We start from the raw sequence: 20,241 nt of genomic DNA on the forward strand, positions 1-20,241 counted from the left end.
GCCTTTTACCTCTGATCAGCTGTAGGGTGGCCCTTTGAAGCGTAGCGGCAAGAGTTTAAACAGTTGTTTGCCGCTCTGTCACCACTGAGAGCATTGGAAACAGCTTTCAGGCCGCTTGGTCTCAATTGCCAATCTACCACCACCGAGTGGTTTACAAGGAGAGGATCAGTTCTAGCTGATCAGTTGGGAGGCTTCTTGGCTTCTCAATTTAAAGCTACAGTGTCCTGTTTTTTCCCCTCTTCTTTATTAAGTAAGTCCTGATTTTTTCCTTCTAGCCAATCAGCTGGGACTCGGGAGGCAGTGAATAGATTGGGGTCGGGGCCAGGCAGAGGTGGTATTTACCGGTTCTCCGAACTACTCAAAATTTCCACTACCGGTTCACAAGAACCGGGAAGAACTGGTAGCAACCAACCACTGACGCAGTAGGATTTCCAATTCTTTTTTTACAAAATCAAAGCCATAGCTTTTTTGTCTAGTTTAAATCTTTCTTTCAATTGTAAATATGTACCAATGGCAAACACGCCCTTCTGATTCCACTCCTCTTTAGATTTGAGGATAGGGTCACCATAATTAAAATATATTATTTGATAAGTCCACAAGTCTGGCCTCGCCAGCATTTCTTTTCTAAAAATAGCTCCCTGGGGAGACAGCCAAACTTTCCATGACTTTATATTTATTCCAAACTCTTAGGATGGCACGCCTAACAAAGTGATTATTAAAATCAACATTTATTTTAACCTTATCATACCATAAATAGCCATGCCATCCAAAACTTAATTCTGACCTTCTAGCTCCAGTAAGCTCTTCTTTTGAAGAGTCACCCACTCTTTTAGCTAGATCAAACAATAGGCATCAGAATATAGGGATTCCTATCCCTATATCTAGTTATCAACAACATGATCAATCAAAATAGTGTGTTAGTTTGTGTTAGTGTGTTAAGGCTTTAAAGTCTTAATTCAAAAATAAACAGGCTGTTCCTAAATTGTTTTTTCTGATCGTAGACAACTGCAAGTAGGACTTTTTTTCAACCCATAGAGAGGATTTGAGAGGCATTTCTCTGTCTGTATTATCCTGAATTAGACATTTTAGAGGACATTTAGGTAATTCACCTTTAGGTTTAAGGTTTTTCTTCTTTGCTTAAGCGAAAGATTTGTATATTATTGATAGAATGATGCAATGTTTATCTGTTCACTGTTATATCAACAGGATAGTCTTCCTGCTTGTATGCGATAATATTTCTGTGAAACAATGACCAAGTATTATGCTACTCTTTATGTTAAGCTTACTTTTTGGTTTTAGGAAAATTAATTAACTTTCTCCTTAAGGACTCACCATTCAGTGTGTGTGAAAATGAAATGCTCGTTTCACTTATTCTGTTTACCATAGATGTTTATTCCAGTATTTTATGCCCTTTCTGTAGTGCCATGGAAATCACATTGTGGGAAATGTATTTTGAATTCATCGTTTTCTACACATTTATTATACTGAGATTAGCTCCACATGCTTGTTTACATTATTCACAAGGCTGTGGGATTGTACTATAGGAAAACATCACCGAATACCACTTTAAATCTAGGGCTGGAAGGGACCTTGGAGGTCTTCTAGTCCAACTCTCTGCTCAAGCCAGGAGACCTTATATCACCCTCAGTGGTGGGTTTCAAATTTTTTTACTACCGGTTCTGTGGGTGTGGCTTGGTGGGCATGGCATGACTTGGTAGGCGTGGCTTAGTGGGTGTGGCATGGGAAGAAACCTGTAAAGTTCCCATTCCCTCCCCACTCCAGGGGAGATCCTGCAAAATCCCCATTTCCTCCTGATCATCTGGGACTTGGGAGGCAGAGAATAGATGGGGGCGGGGCCAGTCAGAATTTTTACTACCGGTTCTCCGAACTACTGAAAATTTCCGCTACCAGTTCTCCAGAACTGGTCAGAACCTGCTGAAACCCACCTCTAATCACCCTAGTCAAATGGTTGTCCAGTTCAGTTTTGAAAACCTCCAGTGATGGAGTCCTCACATCCCCAGAAGGGTAGCTATTCCATTGATTAATTGTTCTCACTGTCAAAAAATTTCTCCTTACTTCTTGGTTGGATCTCTCTTTAACAAGTTTCCACCCATTACTTCTTGCCCTGCCTTCTGGTGCCTTAGAGAATAAGTCAATCTCCTCTTCTTTATGCAGCCCCTCAAGTACTAGAAGACAATTATCGTGTCCCCCCACAATCCTTCTTTTAGATAGGCTAGATATACCTAACTATCTCAATCGTTCATCATATGATTTAGCCTCCAGATATTTTATTATGTATGTTGCTCTTTTCTGCACACTTTCCAGAGTCTCATCATCTTTTTTGTATTGTGGTGACCAGAACTGGATGAAGTATTCTAAGTGTGGTTTCACCAATGCAGCATAATATACTTCTATCACTTCTCATTGTCTTAATGGTGTCGCTTTGTTGATTCAGCACAGAACTACGTTGGCTTTTTTGGCAACTGTAGCACACTGCTGGCTCATACTTAAGTGGTGGTCCACTAGGACAGCTAGATCCTTCTCACAGTTACTGCTGTTGAGCCGGATACCACCTATTCTATACCTTTGCATTTGGTTTTTCCTTTCTAAGTGCAGGGTTTTACGCTTCTCACCACTGAACTTCATCTTGTTGATTAGGACCCAATATTCAAGTCTATCAAGATCCGTCTGAATCTTGATTCTAAAGTTCTTCCTAGCTTGGTATCATCTGCAAATTTGATGAGGTTCCCTTCTGTCCCCTCATTTGATCATTGATGAAGATATTGAAGAATACCGGCCCCAAAACTGAACCTTGAGATCTCCCTTCATGATTCCCTCCATGTAGATGTAGTTCCATTGAGGGCTACCTGCTATGTGCAGTTGGTCAGCCAATTGTGAATCCATCTGATGGTGGCACTGTCTACCCTACATTGTTCTATCATACCAAGAAGTAGGTTGTAATCTACTTTGCCCTCAAAAACTCTGGATGCCTTACTGGAGTCTAAGTATATTATGTCCACAGTATTTTGCTGATCCACTAATTTGGCTACTTTATCAAAGAAGGCAATGGTTTTTAATGAACTCATGTTGGCCTTGTTTATCTCTAGGTGGTCACAAATCCTCCATTTGATTATCTTTCCCAGGGCTTTCCCAGATATTGATGTCAAGCTGATTGGCCTGCAATTTGCAGGATCAGTTCTTCCTCCTTTTTGTAGACTGGAACCACATCAGCTCTTTTCCAGTTCTCTGCTGTTTCCCCTGTGCTACATGACCTTTGAAATATTACATTCATTGGTTCTAAAATTACCCCTACCAGATCCTTCAAAACACTAGGGTGTAAACCGTCTGACCCAGTTGATTTGTACTCATCCAGGGTGGCTAGGCATTCTCTTACAAATTCCTCGCCTATTTTGCCTATTCCTTGCCTCATTTCTGCTTTAGATAGGTTGGGCTGCTTCTTCCTATTGCGTAAAAGCAGATGCAAAGAAGGAATTAAGCAGTTCTACTTTCTCCTTCTGACCCATCACCTTCTTGCCATTTACTTGATGAGAAACTTAATTCTTTGACATACTTAAATGCTTTGTACATTTTAAAACAAGGATAAAGCTTCTGATATCAGATCTGAGCTTGGTAGGTATTTATCATACCTCTGGGTTAAAGTTCTATCAGGACAAGAAAAACTGGTTTTCTACAGAATATAGCTATTGAGTGACACTACTGTTAAATCTTTTAATTTTTTTCAAACATACAAATTACATCTTTTCGGAACAGAGCTTTGATCTGGTCATCAATTTGTTCAATTTTTTTGTCATCTTTAACAAAATTTTATATATTCTATTTTGCCATAACACTTATTTCTTAATCTTAAACCACATATTTCAACTAATACCATCTTAGAAAAAGTTTACTCATATTTACTTAATCAATATAATTACCCTTCTATTAACCCACCTTAAATCTTAATTCAATTAATACCTCATAATACATTTCACAATTCTTATCCTAAATCCTCACTATTAACAATACAGTTCAAACGTGTTTATATTCCAAAATTATTTCCATTTCTAAAACTTCCTTACATTTATTTATTATTTTATGTAATGCTCATACTACTGTTAAATTTTTAAAAAAGCAAAGATCCTGAAGAGTGATTTGACTCTGTGAATTGGTTCTCATGGTTAGCATGGAAAGCAAGGACTGTGAGTGAATACAAGTTGTTCCACTGTGTAAAGTTCTTGCTAGGCTTGTAATTCTCAGACAATGCACCATAGCGTGGAGAAACACAAGCAGGAGTTATGTCCTTAAAATGTTGCCAGCATTGTTGTATGAGAAGGGCACAGAGAGAAATTGACTCCTTTCTTTTAGCTGAAGTAAGGTAAACGTAAAGGTACCCCTGCAAATGTGTGCTAGTCATTTCCGACTCTAGGGAGTGGTGCTCATCTCCGTTTCTATGGTGAAGAGCCAGGGCTGTCTGAAGACGTCTCCATGGTCATGTGGCCGGCATGACTAAACGCCGAAGGCACATGGAGCGCTGTTACCTTCCCACCAAAGGTGGTCCCTATTTTTCTACTTGCATTTTTTACGTGCTTTCGAACTGCTAGGTTGGCAGAAGCTGGGACAAGTAACGGGAGCTCACTCTGCTATGCAGCGCTAGGGATTTGAACCGCTGAACTGCCGACCTTTCGATCGACAAGCTCAGCGTCTTAGCCACTGAGCCGCCACATCCCCATATCTGAAGTAGATTCCCCAAAATACTTTCCTCAGTTTCTGACGTAGCCTTTTTTCCTAGAGCAGAAGATGATACAGGGAGTCCTTGACTTACAACAGTTCATTTAGTGACCCTTCAAAGTTACAACGGCACTGAAAAATGTGAGTTATGAACATTTTGCACAGTTACGACCTTTGCCCCATCCCCATGATCACGTGATCAAAATTCAGATGCTTGGCAACTGGTTCCTATTTATGACCGTTGCTGTCTCCCAAGGTCACATGATCCCCTTTGCGACCTTCTGACAAGCAAAGTCAATGGGGAAGCCAGGTTCACTTAACAACTTCTATCAGCTGCAGTGATCCACTTAACGACTGTGGCAAGAAAGGTCGTAAAGTGGGGGAAAAGTTCACTTGACAAACATCTTGCTTAACAACAGAAATTTTGGGGCTCAATTGTGGTCGTAAGCCGAGGACTATCTGCATTTCTAAACAAATCCTTAGAACAGGAAAAGCTGTGGCCATGGGGTTCGACAGAGTATGGCATTGCAAAAGGAAGAACTGATCCCAGCATCCTGAGTTTCTGAGGATTCTTTGATAGAAGAGAAACGTTATTTCTTTTGCAGATGAGAGAGCTGCAAAGGGTCAAAAGAATAGCTATTGTTAGCATGAAAAGAGGCAATAATTCAGGGGCTGAGAAAAGGATCTGGACCTTGTTGTAGTTGCTTGGGGGGACCCATAGAGTGGAAGAGAGCTCTATTCCTCTCTGCCACAAATATTCTTGACAATTGCATCCTAACTCTGCCTCTGCCTCTTAGAATAGTAGCTGGATACTTTCATTGTTGCTTTCTTCTGTGGAGTGCCTTCCTCTCAATCCTGACATTTGAATGAGAATAACACTCTGCTTTATTTTCTGGCAGCTACTAAGGAAAAGTGAAAAACCATGTAAAAGAAATATATTGTCCTGAAATCATATCTTGACCATAAAACATTGAGGCGTGCAAAGTAGATTTATTAAACTTTTCTTCCTTGAGGTAAATCAATCTTGCAAAGTGGACCAAATTAAATGCTATTAAAAAAGGAGAATCAAATGGTACAAAAATAGCTTTAGCATTAAGTATAACAATCTATATTATTCTACTTAATGTAGAAATACTGTACATTGGAAAAGAGAAATTACAGTGCTGTTCTGATCCAAAGAGTTAGCAAGTGCAAATGATATGATCACTGCTAGTGCTGGAGAAGTTGGGTTCATATGTGACTCAAAAGTAAATTCAATAAATCGTAGCTATCTAGATTCACACAACAGTCTAGACATAAACCACGATTTATAGACCAAAAAGGCAGATTCACATAATGTAACTCAGTATGACATGTCATGGTCCTCTTTTTCACTATATGTTATTCAAATTTGAACCTTTTGATCCTGATTTTTGGAGTCTGTATCATCTTACATTGTTTACATAAGGTGATTATTGCATCTTGGAAACTTTTTTGAGTAATATATGTAATTTTAAAAGAAGGATTTTTTCCAAAAAGACAAAAAGTACCTAAGTTGGGAAAATGCTGTGACTATATACGATTCAATGTATGAATGTGACATTTGAATAAGTTTGTTTCTGCTTTTAGGCACTTCGTTTGAGTAATGCAGCCATGTCAAAAACTACAACTGGTCAGATAGTAAATCTTTTATCAAACGATGTGAATAAATTTGATCAGGTAAGCCCTGTGGGAAACATACTTTTTGAATGATGTAGTTTAAGAGTGATCTTAAGTAGTGGCCTTTTCTTTTTATTCATAGCAAAATAGAATGAAAGTTCTTGGGTTTGCTTGTATGTGTATGCAGTGGATAAAAATCTTTTAAAAGACTGTGTAGAATCCTTTGTGGGGTGTGTCTTATATTGCGATGAAGTTTGATTTCCAATTGAATTGAGGATTGTGATAAGAATAATTTATACAGTAGTCTCTAATCTTAAAGAGGATTTTGTTCTTTTTCTTCTCTCTTTTTTTGTGTGGTTGGGAGTGCAATAGAGGTGGAGGGTTTATTTTTATTAATTTTATTTTTTATATATTTATATCCCACCTTTATTATTTTTACAAATAATTCAAGGTGGCAAACATATCCAACACACCTTCCTTCTCCTATTTTTCCCACGACAACAATCCTGAGTCGTGTTTAGGAAGGCACCACATAAACACGACTCACAGAACAGCCCAAAGCATGTATTTCAGTAGAGAGAAATTCCCTGAAGGTGAACTCCAGCATGAGTCCAAAAACTTGGAAGAGTAAATCTCTAGTCCCGGTGATTGACCCAAATTCAATCTTGCATAGTTCTGATATTTCATGGTAGCCAAGAAAGTATGAACCAGGTGTGACTGTGCTTAGGTTTTTTTTAGATCATTCAAGGTCAGCTAAGTGCAAAGTTCATTATTTTACCTTGGGCAGCTCACTTGGTTAAGCCCTGCCTGTAGATGATTTTGTATAGATTAAAAGTATGTATGCTGGTTTCATGAGATATGGGTTAGAACACTCAAAAACCAGACAGCATGAAACTTGTGTCATGTGAAGGTTTTCTTAAATGTAGGAAAACAACAACTTTTTAATATACAGTATACAACCCAGGGGTGAAATCCAGCAGGTTCTAACAGGTTCTGGAGAACCGGTAGCGGAAATTTTGAATAGTTCGGACAATCGGCAAATAACACCTCTGGTTGGCCCCAGAGTGGGGTGAGAATGGAGATTTTGCAATATCTTCCCCCTGGAGTGGGGTGGGAATGGAGATTTTGCAGTATCCTTCCCCTGCCACACCCACCAAACCATGCCCACAGAACTGGTAGGGAAAAATTTTGGATTTCACCCCTGATATAACCTAATATATCCAGTTATGGATTATTTCTGGGTCCCACAAGACTTTCCCTCACGCACGCGAGAAATGTGTGGACTGCACCGGTAGCTGTCATGATTTTTCTACTTCCAGTTCATTTCGTGAGTCATGTGTATTTCTTTTTTGCCTAGGTAACTATTTTCTTGCATTTCTTATGGGCTGGACCCCTTCAGGCGATAGCTGTGACTGTCCTTCTGTGGCTTGAGATTGGCCCGTCCTGCCTTGCAGGAATGGCGGTGCTGATTATTCTTCTTCCCTTGCAAACCTGCATTGGCAGACTCTTCTCAGCTCTGAGGTAAGAGTGATTGGGGTCCTGTCCCTTCAGAGTGATTAAAAAAAACCTCTTTCAACTCAGCATGGTTAAGTCTTCTAGTCTGTGTTTTTTAAAGGTTATATATTGTCAGAGTGTTTACAGCGTGACTACTATTTTGAGACAACCCAGGAGCAAAATACAGGACACAGAGGTTTTGTCATTACAAACAGTGGTTTATATACAGGCTTCTATATACAGACAAACAAGTGGTGGGCACATGCCAGAGAAGCAATCGTTCTTCTTCAACTCTACACGGAGAACTGCAATGCAGATACATGAGGAGAATGAGTGATACATGAGGAGAGAGAGTGACGCCCTCTAATGACCTTCTTTATATAAACAGCTTCTTAAAGGACAATAACCCTGCTGACCAGTGGTGAAATCTAAAATTTGTTACTACTGGTTCTGTGGGCATGGCTTGGTGGTGGTGGGGTAATGTGACTGGGTGGGCATGGCCAATTTTTTTTTTTTACTTTTAAAACCATCTTTTCTACAACCTCTTCGGCGAAGAGGTTGTAAAAAATGCTTTTAAATGCCTCTGACAATCCCTTTTTAAAAAAAGCCTCTGCCGATCAGGCAACTCAGCTGGGATCGTCAGAGGCATTTAAGAGAAAACCCCCTTTTTTTCTTTTAAATGCCTCTGGCGATCCAAGCTGAGTTTTTTAAAAAAGCCTCTGCCGATCAGGCAACTCAGCTTGGATTGTCAGAGGCATTTAAAAGAAAAAAATGGTTTTTTTCTTTTAAAAGCCTTTGATAATCCCAGCTGAGCCGCGCGATCATCAGAGGCTTTTTTTTTTACTTTTAAAAGCATTTTTTTGGCCAAAGAGGTTGTAGAAAAAATGCTTTTAAAAGTAAAAAAAAAGTTTCTGATGATTGTGCGGCTGAAAAAATGCTTTTAAAAGTAAAAAAAAAAAAAGCCTCTGATGATCACGCGGCTCAGCTGGGATCGTCAGAGCCTTTTAAAAGCTGAGTTGCCTGATCATCAGAGTCTTTTAAAAATATTTTTTTACAACCTCTTCGGCCGAAATGCTTTTAAAAGTTAAAAAAAAAAAAGTTGGCCACAGTTAGCTCCTGGGCTTCTGGGGCCTGGCAGAGAACTTGCAGTGCCCACCTCAGTTCTGCCCCTTCCTCCTAGCTGGCAGATCAGGGTGCTTAAGAAGGCAGCCATGCCATTGGGGGCCACAGGCATTCTTCAGTCCTGTCAGTGGATTGGATTTGCTGCTGCTTCTCTCATTTGCTCCATTTCCCCAAGTGGCCATTCCCTCACCCAACAGCTGCAGAGAGCAAAAAGGCCTCAAGCAATACAACCCTGTCCTTCTGTCCTCCTTGCCCTGCTTTTTAGCCTCCTCCAGGTCTGGGAGGCTGCAAGCAGAGCAAGAGAGGATGGGCTAGCTGATGCAGAACTATTAGTATGTGCAGAGATGGACGTCACATACTGTAACAACCGGTTTGCCCAGCACCAGAAATGTGAGTGTGCTGCCACAGAGAGGAGGGGGGGTCAAGCTATTTTCCAATGTACAAGGAATAATGGATGCAAACTGATCAAGGAGAGATTCAACCTAGAAATAAGGAGAACAATCAACCAATGGAACAGCTTGACTTCCGAAGTTCTGGGAGCTGGAAGCTTTCAAGAAGAGATTGGACTGCCATCTGTCAGAAATGGTGTAGGGCTGCGATGGCGAACCTATGGCACGCATGCCACAGGTGGCATGCAGAGCCCTTTCTGCAGACACGCCAGCCATCGGCCCAGCCCAGCTCCACCGCACGTGCGTACACTTCCCGTCAGCCAGCTGGTCTTTGGGTCTCTGCCACACATGCACGGGGGCGGGGCCATCCCTGATCTCCGCAGGTTCCACCCTCCGCAGGTGCATCTCCGTGGCAGGAATGCAGGAGAAAGCTAGGATGCGATAGGGGTAGAAACTGCAAAGATCGGAGAAGGCACGGAAGGCAAGAAGGCAGGAGGCAGCTAGGACTCAAAGGGGGGAGAAACTGTGGAGATCGCAAGTCCCCCCGTGCCCTGTTTTGGGCCTGAAAAGCCTCCTGACCAACCTGGAAGCCAAAACGGGGGCCCGGTGTGCATGCGTGGGGGGGCACATGCACAGGGAACGTGCATGCATGTGCGGGGCACATACACAGGGAACGTGCATGCATGTGCGGGGCGCATGCGTGGGGGGCACTCACATTGCATTTTGGGGATTGTGGCACGCGCGTGTGCATTCATGCGTGTGCGCACGTGCTTTGGGCACTCGGCACCAAAAAGGTTAACCATCACTGGTGTAGGGTCTCCTGCTTCGGTGGGGGTTAGACAAGATGACCTACAAGGTCCCTTCCAACTCTGTTATTTTGTATTCTGTACCTGATCACTGTTGAAAACATCTGGAAGGCAACTAGCTTCCAATTTGAGAGATCCCTTTCAAGTGTGGACCAGTCAGTGCTATTCTTTCTTTCAAGCCCTGGACTTATGACCACAAAAGGGATCAGAACTTTGGGCGCAGTCATTAAGAGCCGTCCCCAATTTACAACAGTCATTAAGTGAATCAAGTTGTTAAGCAGATCTGACTTCCCCCATTGAGTTTGCTCCTCCGAAGCCCTCAGGGAAGCTTGCAAACGGTGATCCCATGACCCGGGGCATTTTCTCTGTGCCTGGGATTCTTGTCTAAACTAACCTCTAAAGATACTATGTGTTTAATGTTCAGCCAGACTTTAGGAAAAAGGCCTTGTGATATAAAAATGGTAGATATGGTGAGATGCCGAACCTTGGACATGAAGAAGAAAATCTAGAAATGAGAGGAACATAGAACTCAGAGAAGACATGGATAATATAGGTAGTCCTGTATTAGAATGACTTAGAACCATTCATTCAGTGATCGTTCGAAGTTACAAAGGCCCTGAAAAAAGTGCCTTATGACTGTTTTTCATACAACTGTTCTAGCATCCCATTGCATCCCATTGGTCATGTGATCAAAATCTTTAAAGCTTGGCAACTGGCATGTATTTATGACCGTTGGAAGGTCACGTGATCACCTGTTGCAACCTTCTGACAAGCGAAGTCAATTGGGAAGCCAGATTAACAGTCATGTTACTAATTTAACAACTGCAAGTGCTTCGTTGAACAACTGTGGCTGTAAAACGGGGCAAAACTCATTTAACAATTGTCTCACTTAGCAAAAGAAATTTTGGGCTCAATTGTGGCCGTAAATCAAGGATTACCTGAATTTGAACGGAAGGTGGAAAATATTTCTCAATTTCCCCCCCTACAAAATAGGTTCTCGGGTCTTTCTGGGCTACTTTATACTTGTAATTGTATATAATATACAATTGTATTCCATAATTGCAAATCTTCAGATTAGAAATGTAGACCTGGGACTAGCTGTTACTTCTGCAAGTATTTCGAGGTCGAGTTTTGTGTGACTCTTAGGTCAGCCAGGCTGTGGAATGTTTTAAATTCTGTAGCAAAACAAGGATGTTTTGAGAAAGTGGAGACTTCATGTTTTTAAAGATACCAGATTATACAGTGCCCTGGTTGAATTTCCATCCTCTTAGGGCATATTCTTTATGATAGTTAATTTGCCAATTCATTTAGTTATGCGATTTAAAAATGTATAACATGTTTTCATTTCAGTAGTTTCAAATTATTATGATTATTACTGCATTAGGTAATTTTATTAATATTTCCAGCATTTTGCCGAATTGTTCAGGACGGTATGTTTGCTGTCTTATGGATGTTATCCTGCATAATCTTTGCATTTTAAGATGGAATTTAAGACTTTTCAACTTTGCACTCTTTATCATTTTGCAGTGATCTCCTTTATTGGCAATCAAAGTAAATATCAAAAAAAAAAAAAAAAGCAAACAAGAAAATCAATATATCTACATTTTCATTTTTAGCTAGATGCCTGCATAAAGATATTTGGTATTAAGCCTGAGATCTGGCAAATATTCATGAGCAGAATTCCAGCACTGTGAAATATTAAACTTGTTCTTCTGTTTATCTATTAAAGGACATTTCTCAATAATCCGTGACCTTCCGCACTGCAGCTAGTAGTTGATTACTTTGTTGTTGTTAGTCAGCAAAAGACAAAACATATAGAAGTTATAGGGCTGAAATGGACCTTGGAGTCCAGCCCTCTGCCCAAGGCAGGAATCTTTATACCATCCTGGACAAATGAAGCAGAGTTCATAAGTTTGGAGTCTGCTCTAAAGTTATCCTTGAAGGTATATCTACTTTTAACTCCATCTATGTACTTTTCTATTATGTTACCCTTATTTATCCATCTATATACAAATTCCATAAATTCTAAATTACCGTATTGTTCAGAGTATAAGACGCATCTACCTTTTTTGGTGAGGAAAAGAAGAAAAAGAAATCTCCCCCTGCCTCTGAGCAATTTTGCCTCGTGGCAGCAAACAGCCTGCTTTACTTTCATTTTCGTTTTCAGCATAGCTTGATTATCACAAGGAAAAAAAAAATCTGCTCCAGCAATTTATCTCTTTGCAGCAAGCAGCTGAGCCCTGTGCAAAACAGCTGTGAGAGCAAATCAGCTGAGAGTCGGGAGGCTGATCCAATCAACTTGTGCTAATTAGCCTGTGCTGAAGCTGAAAGGACCTGTTTTTCCTTGCTGTTTGCTTGCAAGGAGGTAACTGCTGCGAGGCAGAGGCCAAAGGGTGGGGGCCAGTGGGTGGGTGGGGCTACATTTGGTGTATAAGATGCACCTAAATTGTCACCCCCTTTTAGAGGGGTAAAAAGGTGCATCTTATACTCTGAAAAATACAGTACATCTTATTCTATTAATCGTTTCTGGTTGTTATTGCAGTCTATCAGCTGACTGTAGTTCCTTGTTGCTATTATTAGTCTCTCATTAACTTTAAGGAGGATAGATGGTGAACAAGCAGTCATCTTTGTCCCTTGCTCACTTTCTCAGCTCCTGAGAATAGGCAAGAGGCAATAGATTCTCTTAGCTGTTTCTATTTATTCTACACTTATACACCTTCTAATACACGGGTGTCAAACTGGCGGCCTGCGGGCCAGATGCGTCACACGCAGGCCATGCCCATCCCAGCTCCGCGAAGGGAAAGAAAGGTCACGATACGTCACATGACGGCAACGTGATGCCACGAGTTTGACACCGGTGTTCTACTAGGATGTAATACTCCCATAGATGTCTATGGGAGTATTACATAAGGATTGGCCAGTCCCAATCCTCGCTTATGTATATCTTCACTATCTTCAGTAAGCAGTATGGCTATTAATGCTGTGTGAAAGAATCCACTACGTTTTTTTTTTCACAAGCATCTTAAGTTCATTCACACATGGGTTTTCAGTTTTGTTCACTACATCTTTATATCTGTATTCCTTAATTTTTACTTGGGTGGGGGGTTGCAGAAGAATGTTTTTTAATTATTGAATGTAGCACAGAAATTGTCACATTAGATAAATGAAAATGTCTGAATAATAGTCTTTATGAATTTGGAATTAGAGGTTTTTTTTTAAAGTTTATAGCTTCCTATTTCTATTTCAGGAGTAGGACCGCAGCCTTCACAGATGCAAGGATCAGGACTATGAATGAGGTTATAACTGGAATGCGGATCATAAAGATGTATGCCTGGGAAAAGTCATTTGCTGAACTTGTGAACAACATGAGAAGGTGATTTTGTATCTCACAGAAATTCTATACCCATGTTGTTGTTGTTTTATCTGATTTTAAACTAGAGGGTGGTATTTTGCAATGCAGGATTTTTTGAGTCACAACAAAAGAATCTGAGAATGTTATGGGGGTAAAGAAAACCTGTTTTCCCCTTGATCATACAGCATCTCTTCCTGTAATATGTAAGGTTTATGGTGGCGCAGTCGTTAGAATGCAGTACTGCAGGTTAATTCTGCTGACTGCCAGCGGTTTGATTCTCTCCGGTTCAAGGTTGACTCAGCCTTCCATCCTTCCGAGGTTGGTAAAATGAGGACCCAGATTGTTGGGGCCAATAGGCTGACTCTGTAAACAGCTTAGAGAGGGCTGTGAAGCACTATGAAGAGGTACATAAGTCTAAATGCTATTGTTATTGCTACCTCAATCAACCTCCCAGGGTGCCCCAACTCCCCCCCCCCGCATAGTCTCCACTACTCTATCCTAGTGCCTGGGCAAAGAGCTAAGGTTTCAATGGCCTTCTGGAAAGCTAAGAGGATGAAGGCTTGCCTGAGGAGAATGTTTTCCATAAGGCAGGGACAGCCATGGAAAAGGCATGCTTGCTAGGTCCCATTAAGTCCCATTAGATAGCACTGTTTCAGGGAAGGGATCTGGAGCGTGGCCATTTTATATGACCTAGTGCAGGGGTCAGCAGCCTTAAACACTCAAAGAGCCACAAAGGTCCTAACTGGAAGCCCTCCATTCAATTCTGGAGCTGACCGGAAGTCCGGTTCCCCCACCATAAAGTCTCCTCCTAGCATGGCGTCCTTTTTCCTCTACCTGTCCTAACCGAAAGCTCTATCATTGTAGAGCCAACCAGCAACAGGGAACTGCAGCAGCGGGATGGAAGAGCCATAAGCTGCTCCAGAGCCATGGGTTGCTAAACCCTGACCTAGTGGGAGGAGCAGGGTCTCAGGAAGAGGTGGTCCTGAGTAACCTGGGCCTATGCCATGTAGGGCTTTAAAAGTGATAACAGGCACCTTGAATTGCAACCAGAAGGAAACCAAGTCAGTGGTGCTCAGTCAATAGGGGCATTACATTGGCAAACCAAGAGGTGCCCAATCCTATGTATACTGTGGCATTCTGGACCAGTTGTAACTTTTGGATGGTCTACAAGGGCAGCTCCATGCGGAATGCACTGAAGTAATCCAAACAGGAAGTTGCTGTGCTTCCATAGCTGAGATGGAGTTGAACCTGGCTGCTTAAGGCATTGTAGAGTCGATAATGTGGTTTATACGTTACTATTGTTTTGACATTTTATTGCTGATGCTGAACTGATTTTCTTTAGTAATCCGGGCTTTATGGTCACTTAAAATATTTCAGATGTGCTTGGTTGAAGTGGCTTAAAAATACTTGCAATACATAAATGCATAACGTGTTTTGTCAAAATTATCAAAAATTCAATTTCAGAAAGGAGATTTCGGTGGTTCTTAAGAGTTCTTACCTTCGTGGAATGAACTTGGCATCCTTCTTCATTGCCAGCAAAATCACAGTGTTTATGACATTCATGACCTACGTGTTGCTTGGCAATCTGATTTCAGCGAGTCGGGTGTTTGTTGCTGTCTCTCTATATGGTGCAGTGAGGCTGACAGTCACGCTATTCTTCCCGGCGGCCATTGAGAAAGTATCTGAAGCATTGGTCAGCATTAGACGAATCAAGGTATTATCCAAAGGGGACATTCAGTTGAATTAAGTTGCAGCATTAGAAATAATTAACAAGTTGGTAGCTCATGCTTTTCCTTTCAGGCAGCCCCTCTGTCTTTTATAGCTAGAGAAAGAGAATGCATAAATATTTGCCTTATGTAATTCCCTAAGGGTAATTCTTAATTGTTGCGGATGATTAACTGCTTAGAGGTTGAATTTATGGTGCTTTTTATTGACTAAGGATGTTTAACTGAATGAGCATAAATGATTTTCAAGGTAATGGGAATAATTATGGATTAGAGACAAGAATAGGGGTACAGTTTTATCAGATAATTTGAAATACACGGAAAAATACAGAAAAAAGCTACAGAATAATGTAGAATAATATAGAATAAAAAATACAGAATAACAGTGCAAGACTTTTTTAGTCACCCTTGATCAATAAACAGCAAGTAGATTCTATTGCTAAGGTCTCCTTCACTTCCATTATTTGGATCTGTAATGAAATTTATGAACAATCCCACTAAATATCTTGACCCAGACACTGTAATAAGGCATTAGAAACCTGCTAAATAATGATGATAGACTTTGTTCAACCCAGGAACTGCACATTTAGCACCTCTGCAAAAATTAACAAGAGAACCAGGCCTTTGACAAAACAGGTTGGAAAATCCAATGCCAGGGCTACCAGAGAAAGAAAAGGTCTTGCATTTGAGAATTTCACTGTATCAGGCATTATGAGGCCATTATAATACTCTGACCCTTAATGGCTTAGAATAGAAGTATAGAATAATAGAATTGAAAAGGACTTTGGAGGTCTTCCAGTCCCACCACTTGCTTGAACAGGAGCCCTATATCATTCTAGACAAATGGCTGCCCAATGTCTTCTTGAAAACCTCCAGTGATGGAGCACCCAGAACTTCTGGTGGGAAGTTGTTTTATTGATTAATTGATCTCACTGTCAGGAAATTTTTTAGTTCTAAGTTGGATCTTTCTTTGACAATCTTCCACCCATTACTTGTTTCCTGATAGTGAGAACAATTAGCCAGTGGAAGAGGTTGACTTCAGAAATTGTGGGTGCTCCATCAGTTGAGGTTTTTAAGAAGAGATTGGACAGCCATTTGTCCAGAATGATATAGGGCAATGATGGTTAACCTTTTTGGTGCCGAGTGCCCAAAGCGCTCGCATGTGTGCGAGAATGCATGCACGTGTGGCCAACCCCCCAAAATGTCATGCGAGTGACCCCCGCGCATGTGCCTCACTCTCCGTGCCCCATTTTGGCTTCCAGGTTGGTGCAGGAGGCTTTCCAGGCCCAAAACGGGGTGCAGGGGGGCTGCGCGAGCTCTCCCATGCCCCATTTTGGGCCTGGAAAGCCTCCTGCACCAACCTGCCCCCCCTGCGTATATGCCCACCTCCCGCAAGTGCACAGCAGAGACCCAAAGACCAACTGGCTGGCGGGATGCACCACATATGCGCGGTGGAGCTGGACTGAGGCGACAGCTGGCGTGCCCGCAGAGAAGGTTCTGCGTGCCACCCATGGCACGCGTGCCATAGGTTCGCCCTCATGGGTATAGGGTCTCCAGCTTGTACAGGGGGTTGGACTAGAAGACCTTCAAAGTCCCTTCCAACTCTATTATTCTGTTATATATTATAGTGCAGTTCTTTAAATCTTCTTTTTTGGTGTGCCCAGTTGAGGGTGGGATATAGTAGGTAGGATTCAGTGCCTATCTTTGCAGAAGGCTGTGTGAAGTGAAATCAGAACTGCTACTTAGATATGTGAAATAACAGGATAAAGTTAGAAAGCCACCTTTTGTTCCTGTTGATAATCAGATTTTCATTTGCTATACATGAAATATTGTAAATTATAAACTAAACTATTAGTTAACCATCATAAATTAATAATAATATAAATCTAGATCAGAGTGTATTTATTTAAAAAGAAAGATTGACTTGGTCAGAAAATTATTAAACTCTTTTTGTAAAATTAACTCAGTTTCCCTATGGATATGCTCTTTGAATATATTGAAAGCCTTTGATTGTGTGAACGTATTTCAGCAAAAAATAAATTAGTCTTTTCTGTTTTGTGTTTATACGATCTTCTTTTTTCCCCCATTGATGCAGAACTTTCTAATCCTTGATGAAATTTCTCAGTTTAAACCACAACTCAGAAGTAACATTGAAAGTCCTTTCCTTAACGTACACGATTTGACTTGCGCCTGGGACAAGGTAACTCACCTATTTTGAACTGCAATACAGAATTGGTCTACTTTTGCAACCCCAGCTAAAGGATGCAAAATTTGGAGATAGTGATGGCTATCTCTCGACAAGCAGCAGTTGTTTCCTCTCTCAGGTTGTTGTTAAAAGAGCTTTTCTCCCCACTTCCAAATAAAACACATTCAGTAATACAATGAAAAATGTTGCTTTCATAACCAATATGACCTATAGCAGGCGGAATGGGACTTTTCGGCTGGAACTCTTGGTGCTGCCTGTTTCTCTACCAGGGTTTCGCCTCCGCGTTATTATGCCTTGGCACTTTGGGCCACGGCTCCTCCATCCCCTTCGCCGCGGCCCATTCATCGCAGTATAGTTCACGTTGGACTTTTGGGTGCAGAGGACAGCCAATCAGTGCAGGGGCTCAGGGGCTTTGGGAGTAGAGCGGGGGCTGCAGTTCAGAGGGAGGCTCTGTCCAGAGCCTCTCGAGGCAGCTGAGAGCAGTGCGGGGGAGGGATCCAGTCACAAAAGATGGGGGGAGGGGGGCAGTAGAAGTTCCCAGAGCCTCTCCCTGTGGAAGACGGGGCTGGGAGGCAGCAAAGATATTTTGTTACTAGCGCTGTCAGTTCAGAGTCTCCTGAGGCTGCCAAGAGCAGCGGGGTGGGGGTGGGGGAGGGGGGCTGTAAAGGATGAGGGATCCAGGCACAAAAGACAAGGGGAGGGGGCAGTAGAGGGTGAGGGATCCAACAGGTGGGGTTCCCAGACGTTATTATAACTAGACGTAGATTCAGACTGGAAGGGACCCCAGAGGTCTTCTAGTCCAACCCCCTGCTCTAGCAGGAGACTTTATATCATCTGAGTTATTTTGGTGCCTCTAACAGCAAGGAAAATTCCCAGAAAAGGGAAGGAGTTTACTAGGACAAGGCTAAACAGCCTCAGGTGCTTGTTAGGAGAAGGAAGGGGAGGGGTGGAAATTTCCCTATACCTGATCCTGCCTCCCTGACACCGAACGGGAAGAGAAGGGGGTGGGCAGAGAGAAAGAAAAAGAGAAAGAAAGGAAAGAGATTAGATCGATAAGGCTAATGAGGAGTATTCTATCCTTTTTGCAGGAAGACACAAATCTAATTAGGAAGCCAGGATGTTATTTTATGACGTTTCTGACTGTATAAAAAGGAGTTACACCTTCTCTGAAGTGTAGCCTCCATTTAAGTTTCTTGTTTGGCATTTATGATCTTAAATGTAGTATTAGTATTATTGTTGTTGTTGTTGTTGTTGTTGTTGTTGTTGTTATTATTATTATTATTATTATTATTATTGATGGAAATGAAGAGGAGTGAGGAGCAACACTAATTCCAATTGCTTATCCTTTTCTCTTTCTCTGCTCACGTTCCTTTCCCTAAACATCCCTGGAAGAGCTAGAGCCCCAGGTCAGGGTGGAAGGTTTTCCCCTGGAATTCATATTGGCACATCTGGGAAAACCCAAATCTGAAAGCTTCCAGGTTTTCCCACCCAAAGGAAAGTTCAAGTCCCTGGTCAACACTCACATGTCCATCACATGGTCCAATCCAAACACCGTCCCAACTGGAGATGCCTCCTAGTTCCAGCCTTCCAGGTGCAGGGCAATATGTCCTTGACTCTCTGAGAAAGGAATGTTATTATGTTATATATCACCCTGGCTCCATACAACCTCACCTCCCAGTTTCCCCACAGTAGTAAATGTGGCAGGCCTGAAGATCCAACGAAAAAGATGGCTTCCAGGCCTGATACCTTGTATACTCAGGTTCAGTCAGAAATTCCTTTTAAGGTCCCAGTGGTGCAAGGTTACCTTTTATAAAGCACAACTTATGTTGATAGTTTTTTTTCTGTTTTCTTTTTCTGACAACCATGTTCCATATTGTATAATTATATATAAGTTACATTGCAGTTGGCTGAAAGTGGCTTGCTTCTGTTGAAGACAGGTCAAAGTGAGGAAAAACCTTGATTGTATAACTTTAAACAGAAAGTTGACTTTAAACAGAAAGTTTAAAGTCCTTAGAAGCAGTAAAAAAGGAATAAAGTGAGCTATTTTCGCCACCTTGTGGAGATTAAAGCATAAAGTTTAAGAAGGCCAGTGGCCCATTATTTCTGTCTGTCATCCTGGTGGAACAGTATTTTAGGTTTAGAAACAATGGGTTATGTTTAATACGAACCTTTACTGGAAACTTGATTATTGCTTTAAATCCAGTCAAGTTTAACATTTAGTAACATTCAAGGTACCTGGATCAAATAAAAGATGATGAGAAGTCAATATAATGGCAATAGAATGGTAATTGTTTCTTATTTCTGAACATGAATAACATTTTCTCATGCTGATTTCTTGCTGCTTATATTACTTTATGGTCTGAATAAAATTGATATTATTTCTAATTTTTTCTCTTGTTTACAAGAGAAAGGTATGAATTAAGTATATTATCAGGTAATATGGGTGTGTGTGGTTAAGGCTCGTGTCTGTTTATTTATTTATTTATTTTGTCAAGCATGTATTAGATAACATATAAGTATAAACATGATTATTAATACATGAAATGGATATGAATAAAAGGGGACATTAGAACAGGGATGGTAGGCACGTTGGTGCGCTTATGCACGCCCCTTACAGACCTCTTAGGAATGGGGTGAGGTCGACAGTAGACAGTCTAAGGTTGTCTTATTTATCTTGCAAGAAGTAATTTTAATCAGACCATAAGGGAAAAAACCTATTCATTTTATAAACAATTATTAGTTTCATATCTATAAGGAATGTATATGCCATCCTGCATTTTTT

The 20,241-nt window shown here is 41.2% G+C and overlaps 1 protein-coding gene across 2 annotated transcripts in view; it reads left to right on the forward strand.

The window, feature by feature from the left end:
* The window catches only part of ABCC4 (ATP binding cassette subfamily C member 4 (PEL blood group)), a 194,821-nt gene that overhangs the window by 39,510 nt on the left and 135,070 nt on the right, over positions 1–20,241 (forward strand). For both annotated transcript variants that reach the window (XM_034417531.3, XM_087895456.1), the window contains exons 5-9: positions 6,337–6,426; positions 7,724–7,887; positions 13,425–13,550; positions 14,994–15,243; positions 17,349–17,453. In XM_034417531.3, the coding sequence (XP_034273422.2) occupies positions 6,337–6,426; positions 7,724–7,887; positions 13,425–13,550; positions 14,994–15,243; positions 17,349–17,453 (735 nt within the window). The remainder of the gene's footprint in view (positions 1–6,336; positions 6,427–7,723; positions 7,888–13,424; positions 13,551–14,993; positions 15,244–17,348; positions 17,454–20,241) is intronic.

Source organism: Pantherophis guttatus, chromosome 5 (genome assembly GCF_059756535.1).
Source record: "Pantherophis guttatus breed Tessera chromosome 5, ASM5975653v1, whole genome shotgun sequence".
In the NCBI taxonomy this organism is placed as follows: Eukaryota; Metazoa; Chordata; class Lepidosauria; order Squamata; family Colubridae; genus Pantherophis; species Pantherophis guttatus.